The 13,234-nt window shown below is 43.8% G+C and overlaps 1 protein-coding gene across 4 annotated transcripts in view; it reads right to left on the bottom strand.

Annotated features, from left to right (window-relative positions):
* The window catches only part of ampd2a (adenosine monophosphate deaminase 2a), a gene marked incomplete at its 5' end in the record, with an annotated part of 44,996 nt that overhangs the window by 477 nt on the left and 31,285 nt on the right, over positions 1–13,234 (bottom strand). For 3 of the 4 annotated variants that reach the window (XM_079509501.1, XM_079509500.1, XM_079509503.1), the window contains 15 exons: positions 173–283; positions 1,859–2,032; positions 2,287–2,407; positions 3,057–3,220; positions 3,762–3,888; positions 4,189–4,352; positions 5,334–5,465; positions 6,114–6,308; positions 7,234–7,363; positions 8,163–8,252; positions 8,377–8,518; positions 9,251–9,437; positions 10,107–10,218; positions 11,447–11,515; positions 12,345–12,475. In XM_079509501.1, coding sequence (XP_079365627.1) covers positions 173–283; positions 1,859–2,032; positions 2,287–2,407; positions 3,057–3,220; positions 3,762–3,888; positions 4,189–4,352; positions 5,334–5,465; positions 6,114–6,308; positions 7,234–7,363; positions 8,163–8,252; positions 8,377–8,518; positions 9,251–9,437; positions 10,107–10,218; positions 11,447–11,515; positions 12,345–12,475 — 2,049 coding nt within the window. The remainder of the gene's footprint in view (positions 1–172; positions 284–1,858; positions 2,033–2,286; positions 2,408–3,056; positions 3,221–3,761; positions 3,889–4,188; positions 4,353–5,333; positions 5,466–6,113; positions 6,309–7,233; positions 7,364–8,162; positions 8,253–8,376; positions 8,519–9,250; positions 9,438–10,106; positions 10,219–11,446; positions 11,516–12,344; positions 12,476–13,234) is intronic. The other variant, XM_079509502.1, reaches the window with a different exon arrangement.

The following is a 13,234-nucleotide window of genomic DNA, read 5'->3' on the forward strand; positions in this document are numbered from 1 at the left end:
GGTATTTACTCGCGACCCATAACAATTGGTCCATGACCCAAACATGGGTCCTGAGTTGACTCACTGTTTGTGAAACAATGTTGTACTAGCTGATTATCAACTGGGAATGATTCCTGTATTGCTGCAGTGGGAGTGTGGGAGGTAGATGGAGAGCAGAACAGCTGCTATGTACCTTGTGTGAGAAGCCACTCATGAGGACACTGTTCCTGGCCAGCTCACACATGTCACAGGAACTCAACTTCCACACCTGTGCTGCAATGCTGTACTCCTCCATCAGAGGCTCCTGTGGCCGGACACACACACACACACACACACACACACACACACACACACACACACACACACACACACACACACACACACACACACACACACACACACACACACACACACACACACACACACACACACACACACACACACACACACACACACACACACACACACACACACACACACACACACACACACACACACACACACACACACACACACACACACACACACACACACACACACACACACACACACACACACACACAGTTCCGTGTAGTTCTTGCTTGTTAGGTTCAGTTGTAGTTTCATATTTGTATGTTTGTCAGGGTTTTGAGTTAGTGTTATCAGTCTTGTCATCCCCGCCTTTTCTTTTGTTCATTCATTCATCATCCTGTAATGTAAGTCTTTAAGTCATTCAGTGCTCACATAGCCATTCTTTGTAATTATTCGTCATGCACTTAAGCCACTTTGTATTTATTTGTTTGAGAGTATTAAAATAAATACTCTTTTATGAGCGGTGTTGTTCTTCCATACATGTTGCGGGCAGGTTGCCCCTAGACTTCAGAACAGTCCGTAACAATAGATAAAGTGCTATTCATCTCTCAAGATGTTGGTTTTGGGGGCAGTATATGGTGAGCATTCAGGGTTCTGATGGTTTGGAGGAAGAAACAGTTGCTTCATGAAGCAGAATTGAGTTAGTACGTGTTCAGGAATTTAAAACAGTCTTTCTCTGCTGTGCTCAGGCCAGGGTAATCATGTCTCTGCTGTGCTCAGGCCAGGGTAATCATGTCTCTGCTGTGCTCAGACCAGGGTAATCATGTCTCTCTGCTGTGCTCAGGCCAGGGTAATCATGTCTCTCTGCTGTGCTCAGACCAGGGTAATCATGTCTCTCTGCTGTGCTCAGACCAGGGTAATCATGTCTCTCTGCTGTGCTCAGGCCAGGGTAATCATGTCTCTCTGCTGTGCTCAGACCAGGGTAATCATGTCTCTCTGCTGTGCTCAGGCCAGGGTAATCATGTCTCTGCTGTGCTCAGACCAGGGTAATCATGTCTCTGCTGTGCTCAGACCAGGGTAATCATGTCTCTCTGCTGTGCTCAGACCAGGGTAATCATGTCTCTGCTGTGCTCAGACCAGGGTAATCATGTCTCTGCTGTGCTCAGGCCAGGGTAATCATGTCTTTAGTTCCAAAGTAAGAAAATACGCTCATTAAATCCTCTTTTTCCAGTCACGTTCCATATGCGATGCAAATGACAAAGCGAGTGTTTGTTTTGGTACAGCCTCGCTGGTGCTACACAGCATATGGTGGGATAAGCTGTCTGTTCACTCTGTGACAGAGTGTGTGTGTGTGTGTGCGTGCGTGCGTGCGTGCGTGCGTTCCTAATAATGTAGCGGTATGTCCTGCGTTGGGGGCAGACCATAGGGGCAGACAAAGCTAAACAGGCGACAACCACAATACACAAATGTATCTGCGCTAGATAGATTTGTTCTGCGCGACACATTCTGGGCTCGTGCACGTCCGCGGCTCCGCGCACACCTTACACTGGGAGCGTTGGTCTGGAGAAGCAGTGCATCGAGTACTGACCTTGGTGAAGTGGAACTGTAGGGGGTCATCGGTGGACAGGGAGATCATCAGACCTCTAGACAGGTACTCTGGCAGTGGGTTACGGTGGTAGCTCAGGAACAGGCTGTTGTTACTCAGAGGGGACATGGCGATGCCAATCTGAGCCAGGTAGTACAGATACTGCAATACAGGGGCCTGCATGAGGGACACACAGAAACAGTTAACCAACTGTTAACCACATTAAGCCTTAGCCTGGCGCAGCCACACTTCACCCGCCCCTATTGCATATGCATATGCCCCGCACGTAGCCCAGCGCAGTGGTATATTAGTATCGCAACGCGAGGCTAATTAAGCCTAGCATCCCTACTCTGGGAAATGTAGGAAACTCATAGATGATGGGTCACGAGCCACTGTTTGAGAACCAGTGCTCTAGTCTAGACACTACTGACCTTTCTGAGCAGCAGGCCATGGGAGATGTTCTCTGACAGCATGAAACCTGACACCAGGTGGTGGACAGGCCCCGCCTCCCCACAGTGAGGCCGCAGTACGAAAGTGTTGAAGCTACGCCTCCTATTAGTGGACAAACACAAGAGAAGTTGTCACAGTCTGGTGGTATATACACCAGCACACAGTCTGGTGGTATATACACCAGAACACAGTCTGGTGGTATATACACCAGCACACAGTCTGGTGGTATATACACCAGCACACAGTCTGGTGGTATATACACCAGCACACAGTCTTGTGGTATATACACCAGAACACAGTCTGGTGGTATATACACCAGCACACAGTCTGGTGGTATATACACCAGCACACAGTCTGGTGGTATATACACCAGCACACAGTCTGGTGGTATATACACCAGCACACAGTCTGGTGTGTGCTGCCTAAACCGACATACATAGAGACATGGACACACACAGAGCCACGCTGCAGCTGTCCGTACCCAAATGGACATACATACATAGGAACAGACACACAGAGCTATTCATTGGAGCGGTTCCTCATTGTACAGTATATAGCAACATATTGTTTTTGTAAATTTTGAATACATATTTGATGTTTTTCAAGGTGTTTTTAGAAGTGGCCTCAGGTCGGGGGTTAAGTCGGTTAAGTCGTTTAGAGGTTCTAAATATTGGTTTCGAAAATATTCTATGTCCATTGCGCAGCCCCACTGAGCTTTGAGAAATCAAATGATTGGGCACTTCCTCTATACCTGCGCAGGTGGTTGAGCACGGTCATGTTGGCGTAGGTGTAGTAGAGGTAGTAGGAGTAGGGAGGGTTGTGTTCCTGCGTCCAGTTGACTGGCAGTGGGCTGTCCAGGTTGAAGATGTGATGCTCGGGCTTGGACTCGTCGTCCACACTGTCAAAGCCCACTACCTAACAACACACACACAACCAGCGGTGTAAACTACGTACATGTATTCAAGTACTGTAACTTTAGCTATGAATTTGAGGATTTACTTTTCTTTCTTCAGTATTTACTTTAACTTTTACTTCCAACCCACTACACCTCATATTTTGATGCCGATACTTTTGTACTTTTACTTGTACTTGTACATTTTGAATTCGGGACTTCTAGGAACAATAGAGTACATTACATTACATAACAAAAACAGAACAGATACAAAAACAGAGGTACAAAACAGTTACAAAAGGTGAAAAGTATACCTATCTAAGGCTAATGAAGTTGTCAGATAAAGTGCAGGATTTATTATGAACGGTCACAAGATTGGTTATCAAGTAAAGTATTCTTTTAGATTGCGCTTGAAAGATGTAAAAGTGCATGTAGCAGGACAATCTCTTATGGCCAACGGGGGATTATTCCACACCAAACAACAACACTGTACTTATGTGTGGTTCGTGGTACATAACAGGTTTTAATGGTATGGTCATGACTGGGGTGTGTGGTCGAACTCACATGCTGCAGCAAGAGGTGAAGCTCTGGGTGGCTTTGGGGGTTGATGGTGGCCTCAAACAGAGGCATGAAGATGTTCTCCAGCATCTCCTGGAAGTTGGCCAGCTGTTTCTTGGTGTGGTACACGTCACTGGAATGGGGGTCAAATTTTGCAATGAGAATTGAGAAACCCACAACCACCCAGTGTGTGCAGAGACATTGAACATTTTACATATTTCAACAGTTAATCAAACTAATTGATATACTGTAACTGATTATAAAAAAAAACATAGATCAATTTTAATAAAATAATCACAATGCATCACGTTGTGAGCTTGTAGATCGCCTATTTTTTCAAAACACATTTTGTATACATTAAAAACAACTTTATTGGGGGGGAAAACCTAGTGAGAAATGGTTAAAAATGCAAGCACACAAGTTCTATGCTCACAAGAGGCGGGGGAATTGGATGAGCCAGCGCACGTTGTCGGAGTAGACACCATGGTTCACGGCCCACTGGCCCAGTTTATCCCACTCGTCACGTGATCGGCCGTATATGGACAGGCGCAACTCGGAGTTCTGGTACTTGCTCTCCTCCAGGTCACACATGACCTCCTAGAAGAGACAGCCAAACAATGGGCGGGGGCCAATGAACAAGACATGTTCATGTCATGACCTCCTAGAAGAGACAGCCAAACAATGGGTGGGAGCCAATGAACAACACATGTTCATGTCATGACCTCCTAGAAGAGACAGCCAAACAATGGGCGGGGGCCAATGAACAAGACATGTTCATGTCATGACCTCCTAGAAGAGACAGCCAAACAATGGGCGGGGGCCAATGAACAAGACATGTTCATATCAATGTGCTTTTCAATCCTTTTCATATCAAGTACCAATTATTTATTCAGCACTTGAGTCACAGACCACCATTTGATGAGATTTAGCCTCTCTGACAAAAGACAGAATATGTTCTGTTGTTGTCGTTGGATACGATTTTGTCCACAATTCCATGCTGTAATGATGTGGTGCCATGATAGAGATAACAGGCGTTGATCAAAGTAACAATTATTATTATTGTATAGACTTATTTAGATTAAGTAATGCAGATGTTTAACAATAATTGAACTCTTGAGAGCGTAAAATGAAACCAAATGGACCCGTAAGGGTCCATTAACTCTCAAAAGTTAAATATGTAATAAGGGTCCATTTGGTTACCAACTCTCCGTCATTTAGCTGGGGACCACCTGGAACCCCATCAAGGATCACTGGTGGTCCCTGGACCACTGGTTGAAAACCACTGTCATAAGAGAAGATCGGTCTTAATTAAACAACAGAAAACATTCAAAATCTTTACCATTTTTCAAAATATTTAAGAAAATGGCAGATCTACAAGCTCAAGCAACGCGTTGTGAGCTTGTGGATCGGCTATCTTCGAAAAGCCCAAGTATAAAGCAGGGTTAAATAGTTTTTTTTAATTTTTATGCTATATTAACAAATCTAGCTGGGGACACCTTAGAAAGCCCTCAATGACCCATGGGGGTTCCCAGACCCCCGTTGAGAACCACTGCTGTATATCACTCAACTGTTACACACCTTGACAATGTGTGCAAAGTATTTCCCCTCAATGTGGTTGTCAGTCTTGATAAAGATCTCTCTGAGGATGGATTCTCCGATGGGGTTGTACTTAGCGTTGAACTTGTCAAAGCGATGGAACGTGTTACGATCCTGAGAAGATGAAGGTAAGAAAAATATATAACTTTTGTTAATGAACGAAACATACATTTTAACCAATCTATATGGTAGAGAAGAAGATGTCAGGGCCTGTTAATGCAATATAACTAACACGGGAAATGTAATTTAAAAAACACAGCCCCTCACGTATTAGGACAATATCAGTCACCAGAACCAATGACAGGTGTTCAATGAATCTAACGTGTTTCAAATAGAGTTTGAAGTTACAATTGTTCTGTAGGAAAGGGGCATGTCTGATAAAATGAATATCATATAACTAAATACTGAATCAAGCAACTTTTCTGGGGGTGCTCTCAAAAGCCAGAGTAGATGTTAAAATGATCTCAAACATATTTGAAAGTGAAATATCCCTTTAAAACACAACATTTCGGCCAAAAAAGACCTGAAGATGTCTTGTTCTGTAACTGGAACGTTGCATCTCAATAACGTTCTCTCTTGTACTGCCCAAGAATGTTGGGGTCTTCAATATAAAAGTCCCAGCTGCACAGACTGAATCAATGTTGGCAATAAATGTACAGTACTTGTACAGTATTTGAATAAATGTTTAGTTACTTTACTGCTACTCATACAGGCACAAGCAGCGAGATGCCGCTTAATGTGGCACTGCCCCTGGTTCCTCACCGCGTGCATGTCCAGGGTGTCTACACTCAGGTCGAAGGCTGTCAGGTTCATGTTCTCGAACACCTCCATGAGGGTCTGTCCGCGGCCGTGCTCTATGTGGACGATCTCCTTGGGGAACTTCTTCATGGCTCTCTTGATGAAGCGGAGCAGGTGCTTCTGGTTCATGCAAGAGGATGCATGGATGTGTGTGTCCACCTGGAGGGCAAGGCAACACTGTGAGCAAGACGCCTTCTGGATCGCTCCCCACACGCAACAGCAAGGCGGTATATGCTATACAATATATGCTATACAATAAAGCACTGGTTCCCAAACAGTGGGTCGGGACTCATTTGTGGGTCACGGCCACATTGTTATGGGCTCCCTCTATTTTTTGTTTGCTACATTTTGTTTTTAATTAATATGAATTCAAAACATTATCAAAACATATTCCCAAAAAAGGGGGGGGAAATCATAGAAATTCCATAAATTAGAAAACAAATGTTTAAGTAGTCCCCGTTTAAAAAGCTTGGGAACCACTGAAATGAAGTAATATTATCTCTGATATCCTCATCTATCAGGGAGAGGAAATGATCACTTTTCCCTTACACAGGCGATCACCTCCACTTCTTTACAACCCCCTTCTTTTTCTTCCACTCATGTCATGTTTATGAGTTGACTGCATAAGGCCCGAATGGAAACAAGACCTTTTTTGGTGCTATCCCTTCTAGACCAAGTGTTTGACTGTACTCTTTTGCCGTTTTACATGTCATGTCTAATAATAAACTATTCAAATATTCTATTCAAATCATCGACTAATACAGGGGTTCTCAACGTTTTTGGCCGGGGACCCCCAGAAATGCTTTGGCAATGTCTCGGGACCCCCGCCCCGCCCCCTCCCGCCCCCCAATATAAATTGACTGCTACAATAACCTTAATAATAGAGACAATACACCATAAATAAATACTGAAACCAGATATAATCATTAGGGAAGGTGTATGCATGTACTATATGTAAACTCTTCATTTCCATTTTTTTTTAAAAATGTTTTATTTGGGGACCCCTGGACTAGTAGATGATGCTAGTGGAGCAAACAATGAACTCCTCTCCAATGAACCAGTCAAGACATTGCGTGATCCTTGCCTTGCGGATATTGTAGAAGTCTCGGTGAGGAACCTTCTTCTGGGCTGCCAGCTCCTTCATCTCATTCAACAAGACGTGCATCTGGAATTTAGAGCTGAGGTACTGTAACCGGCGGTAACAGAAAGATTTCCTGCATGTGAACACCAATGGGCAGAAAAACATGTCATGTTTCATGTCAAATTAATACTGAACTTGTGCCTGGTTGATGGGACTAATAACAGGATTGAGAGGGTGATAAAGTTGTGCTGATTGGTCAGCGGTTGTATCTTCTCTAGGGGTTATACGGCTAACCAATCAGGTCAGATAAAGTGCCACTACAATGCTGAACCTGTGTCTCAATTCGTATTGATAGTTCCCATCGTGTCATTTTTTCCAAGAAAAACTAAGAAAGGGAAGAAGAGAGAGAGAGGGGGGGCTAAGGGCTGATTCATACTCCTATTTTACTGCTGTAGTGCCGAAATGATTTCGGCTCGTCAGAAATTTTCAGTAGCACCGAAGAGCCGACTTTAGGACGGTACCCGCCCCCTCGAACCTCAAATGACGTCACATTGTAGGCTCTACAGAGCCGAACCGACTTTTATTCGGCTCTAAAATAGGAGTATGAATCGCGCCTAAGGAGACCTCACGGTCATGCAACCATGAGCCTAGGAACCAGCTCCCTTGCCCAAGAAGACTAGAGAATCCCTTGCTTGCCAGGGAAAGTTTTCATTGACATCATCTATTCAGTTAAAGTGTAGATGAAATGCTATTCTCTTAATGTCTTTGTGAATAAAAAAGGCTAATGATATGTGATGAACAAAGTATCACCCGGTATTCGTCATTCACCCCTGAATAAGCTTGAGCCACAACAAATACAAATATACAGTGTGTGTGTATAATATATCTCTGTAAACATGCACGCACGCACGCGCACACACACAGATACTCACACTGGTCCGTTGATAATGAGGGCCATCATGACATTCATGTCTGCAATGTACTCCTTCAGGTCAGGATACAGCAGGTCTATTTCCGTGCTCCTGGATATGAGAATCACATGGGGTTAGCTGCTGTTAAAACTGGTACAAAATCCAAAGATTGGACTTGGAAAAACAAGTAGGATTTTCAACAGATAAGACAGCAACGCAAATGAGCACCACTCACTTATCCATGCAGTTATTATTGGTGTAGACATGGATGACTCCGTCCACCATCTTGCAGCTGTAGCCTGTGTCAGCAGGCATCTTCTTGGGGTCCTGATTCTCATAAGGGTGTGTATCCGAAACAGGGGGGTGAACAGGGGCATCTGGGGGAGAAGACACAAACAACAATCAGTGTCACCAAAGCTTAATTCAGTCAGTCATGAGTGGACAACTCATGAATGGATAAAATAGATTTTTATTCTAATACAAAATGAGCAATATGTTTACTTTGGTTTGGCAATGATTTGGATCTGCTTTTAGATTCTCTGAGAAAGCATATTTACATCTCCCTACCAATAGCAATTCCCCAGTAAAGTAGATCCAAGACGACAGGTGTTAGCTGGTGGAGGGCGAGCAGCAGTTTTAACTTAAAGCAACAGCGAGCATCAGCAGCACAGCAATACGCAGCAGCAAAAGGCAAGCAAGGAATGAGCAATGCAACTTCCCCATTTTAATAGGTGTTCTATTATGAAGTGGGTATGTGATTGGTTGAGAATAGAACCAACGAGCTGAGACCGACCGATGATCGGCCAGCAGCAACTTCACTGAGTTCACAAGCGCGACGCTCATTTCTTGAAATCGGCAGATTGAACACATGACCCTATTCTGTGGCGAACATTCTGCAAAAATAGCCAAAATACACATCGTAAAACAATGCGTTGAGAGCTTGTAGATCGGCTATTTTTTGCGAAGAGATTTGGACAGTACAATAATTCAAATTAGATAAGGTGGCAGGTGCCTCAATATGACACTCAGCAGAGGTGTCACGGGCGCCGAGGTTGTTGTTCCAATCACAAGCAGCATACGTGTCCGTTTATGCATGTATCGGGGCACACCTGCATCCACAGGCGTCTCTGGGATCTCCTCGTAGAGGTTCAGGTCCATGGCTCTCTCCCCCAGCTCCTGCAAGGCATGAGCTGCTGTCTTGCAGAAGTTCTGCATGGATCGGCTGATGTACTTCTCCCGTATGAACAGCGCCTTCACCACACACTTGGCAGCGTCCACCAGGTCCGTGAAGGGCACCTACACGGAAAGGAAAGCAAACACGTTTATATATACCGGTATATATATATATACATACATACATACATACATACATACATACATACATACATACATACATACATACATACATACATACATACATACATACATACATAGGCCAGTGCAACAGAGCATGCTTTTGCCTTTTTTTAAACCTTACCCATTTTAACCAAATACATACATACATACACATATATATATATATATATATATATATATATATATATATATATATATATATATATATACACACCCACAGTATATATATGTATATAAATGACATCAATGGTATCAGCTCAAATTACCCAAATTAAGATTTTAACTGTCATTGGGCCGAACGCTGATCGTAAATCAAGTGGAAATAAAGTGACTAAAGGAGGGTGTATTCATTTATCTAAGCAAAAACCAATGTGCAATTCACATCAATAATAAATAAATCCCTGAAATGTGCGGATCACAGGTGTATGTCACTGACGGCTGCCAGCTGTCGTAAAATCACATCTTTTTAACTCTGCAAAGGTGAGTGAGTGAGCAATTGTTCATTAGAAACGGCTTTTATAATGAAAAGGCACCCAACTTTTAGAAAACGTTTTGAGAATCACTGGTCTAATTTATATGTTTAGTATTTTGCCGGGTGGGGTTCCTCACCCCACACTTCTCCTCTCCAGATATTGACACACGTTGATACTCCTTCTCCATCGGCAGCACCCTCTGCGTGAAGCCATCATCCACAGTCCACACGTCCTTCTCATTCATGCACCTCAAGTGCAAAACAATTGAGAGAGAGACAGATGTGGAGAGAAATGGGACAAAATGTCAAAACAAGACAGGTGGCAAGCAAAAAAAGGGAGAATCAAGACAGGAGACTGATTTATGTGTTATTGCGCTTCGGTGTTGCATAGGGAAAGTATCCGATTCACAAGCCCAATATTCATAAGACAAATAATGTGTGAAGGAACCAGATATTTAATATCAAGTATGGTTGAAGACTTCTTGTGCTATTGGTTGACAGCTAGGAGATTGTCAACATACCTGTGACTACCTATGACTGAAGTAATGGTTACCTGAGGCTACCCAGACCCATAGAGAGAGAGTTACGTCACTAGCATAGACTCCCATTGTAAGAATGGAATGCGTAAGTTCTCATTCCATTTCAATGAGGAAGTTCCAATGTTTGGAACTACAGACCATAAAGCGTGACACAACTCTCTCTTCTACGGCCTGTGTCACCTGTGTCTAGTTGTACCATGATTATATCATACTGTGACTATAGAGCATCGCAATCCCGCCCCCTACCAGGGCCCAGGAAATGATTCCCTGTTCATTTTCCTCATAGACATTTCAAAAAGTATTTATTTAAAGACCTTTTAAGCCTCGTACAAAGCCAACTCAAGTTGTGACAAATCATGACAACAAACAACATTTTTCGGGCCGAACAAATAATTAGAAAGAAGAAGAAAACGGCAAAAAAACACTTTTGTCGTTTTTCTTCTTTGTAATTATTTGTTCGGCCCAAAATGTTGTGTTTATGGTCATGATTTGTCACATCTCGAGTTGGCTTTGTCCACGGCGTAAATGTCTTTAAAAAAATACTTTTTGAAAAGCCTATGGAGAAAATGAACAGGGAATCCACTTCTGGGTCTCACCGTCATGAAAGGGGGTGGGACTGCGACGCTCTATAGGGAGGACAACAACTAATCTCTCCAATGGAAGAGGAGCGGAGAGCTACAGAGAGAGAGCAAAAGAGCATGGTTATCCGTTTCCACTACCATGTATCACCAGCAGAGGGCAAATACAGTGCATTTGAATGTAGAGAGAGAAGTGCACTTAAAACTAAGCATTCACAGTTAAACAGAAACTAAACATTGTATACATAATATGCAGACAAGTGTTAACACTCTGAAGTCAGGCAAATAGTTTGCAGGTGTACCTTTGAAAAGCAGAGTAACAGAACATATTTTACAGTAATTGAAGCGCGTCTCACTCACTCCAAGTCCGCAGTGCTGTCGATTTTCATGAAGTCCTGCTTGGCGCGGAGCAAGATCTCTGGCTCAAGCCTGGGGTGATATGCAGTGGCACAGGGCAGCATGGCAAGGCAGGAGGCAGAGTGGGGGTAATGATCCACAGACAAGACAGACAAAATAAAATACACATAGACGCAGGAGCACCCAAAGACAACACCCATGAAGCATGCAGGGTTAGACAGAGGGGTGAAAATAAAAGCGTTAGACACAAACAAGGGAGTCAGGGTGATGGAAGGATGGAGGTTGAGGGTAGGGTGACACAAACAGAAAAATGCCATTAGTTAGTGGAGGCGCGCACGGCTGATTGACAACAACGGGACCGCGCAAAGGTGCCAGATCACCACCCAAAAAGATTGTCTTAGTGCGTGGTGCAGATACCATCACCCTAGCAACTCAAGACAGAACCCCACTTCCTAGACAACAGGCTGGAACAAAAAAAACATGTGCCGACTGCCGGACGGTTAGGTCTGGTTAGCTGCTGGCTGGATTTAGTTTAGCACCGGAACTGACCTGTTGGAAACTGTCGAGTGCACACTCACATAGACATTGTTGTGTAAATGTATGGGGCAGTGGTTCTCAAAACCTTTACTTTCAAGGACCCCTTTAATTCTGAGAGTGTACAAATGGAACTAAATGGACCCATTGGAACCCCCCCAAAGAACCCTTGAGAACCACTGGTATAGGGCAATTTAAGAAGACTAATGTTGAGATGTGTGTGTGTGTGTGTGTGTGTGTGTGTGTGTGTGCGTGCGTGCGTGCGTGCGTGCGTGCGTGCGTGCGTGCGTGCGTGCGTGCGTGCGTGCGTGCGTGCGTGCGTGCGTGCGTGCGTGCGTGCGTGCATGCATGTGTTTGCATTTCTTACTTGATGTCTTGGCTGATCTGCCTCTCCAGACGGTGGCGTCTCTCCTCCAGCTGCTCTATGGGACTGTCCTCAGGGAACTCATAGGGAGCGCTGCGCATCTCACTCTCCGTCATACTGCGACTGAACAGCTCCTGGGTGGAAAAACATTCAGAATACACTATGTCATCCACACAGACTGTGAATATACATACATACATACACAGTACACACACTAACTGTATATAAAGTATATACTTAACCCATTCAAATCGGGAAAGCATCTGTGTCATTTTAGATTTTTGCGTTGGCTATTCAAAAATAGCAGATATAGGAGCCCACATCAGCGCTTTGTGCCGCGCTGGGAGCTTGTACATCTGCTATCTTTTGTCATTCTTGAAGAAGAATTAGAGAAATACACATTTAGAAGGTATTTGTAGAAGGTCTTAAAGGAGGTCTTAAAGGAGTAGTTCTCCTTGTTTTTGTCACATTCCTGGGATAATAATTTGATGACCCGGTGGAGTCTCCTAACGAGTCTCCGGTGATCAAATCATTGGCTCAGGAATGCGACAGAAAATCTCAATGAAGTCAAGGCTTCATGTGGTGTGTAATTGATTGATTGATTGAAGTAATATAATATAATTGGGTGAACTCCTCCTTTAATGGGTTAACCCAGGGGTAACTTGAGAGCTACTTTCAAAGATCTACCCGCCAAAAAAAGAATATTATGCCATTGCTGAAAATAGGTCAATGAAGCTTTGAATGGTTTAGGGTTAAAATACATTTCTGATCCTGTACGATATCATGAATCATCCAGATCAGGGGTGGGCAACTTTGACGATGGAGAGGGCCACTATATTTCCACACTCACTCCAGAGGGCCATATATTAGTCGTAGCAAAAATAGCTGATCTA

The sequence above is a fragment of the Electrona antarctica genome, assembly GCF_951216825.1.
Source record: "Electrona antarctica genome assembly, chromosome: 9".
Taxonomy (NCBI): domain Eukaryota; kingdom Metazoa; phylum Chordata; class Actinopteri; order Myctophiformes; family Myctophidae; genus Electrona; species Electrona antarctica.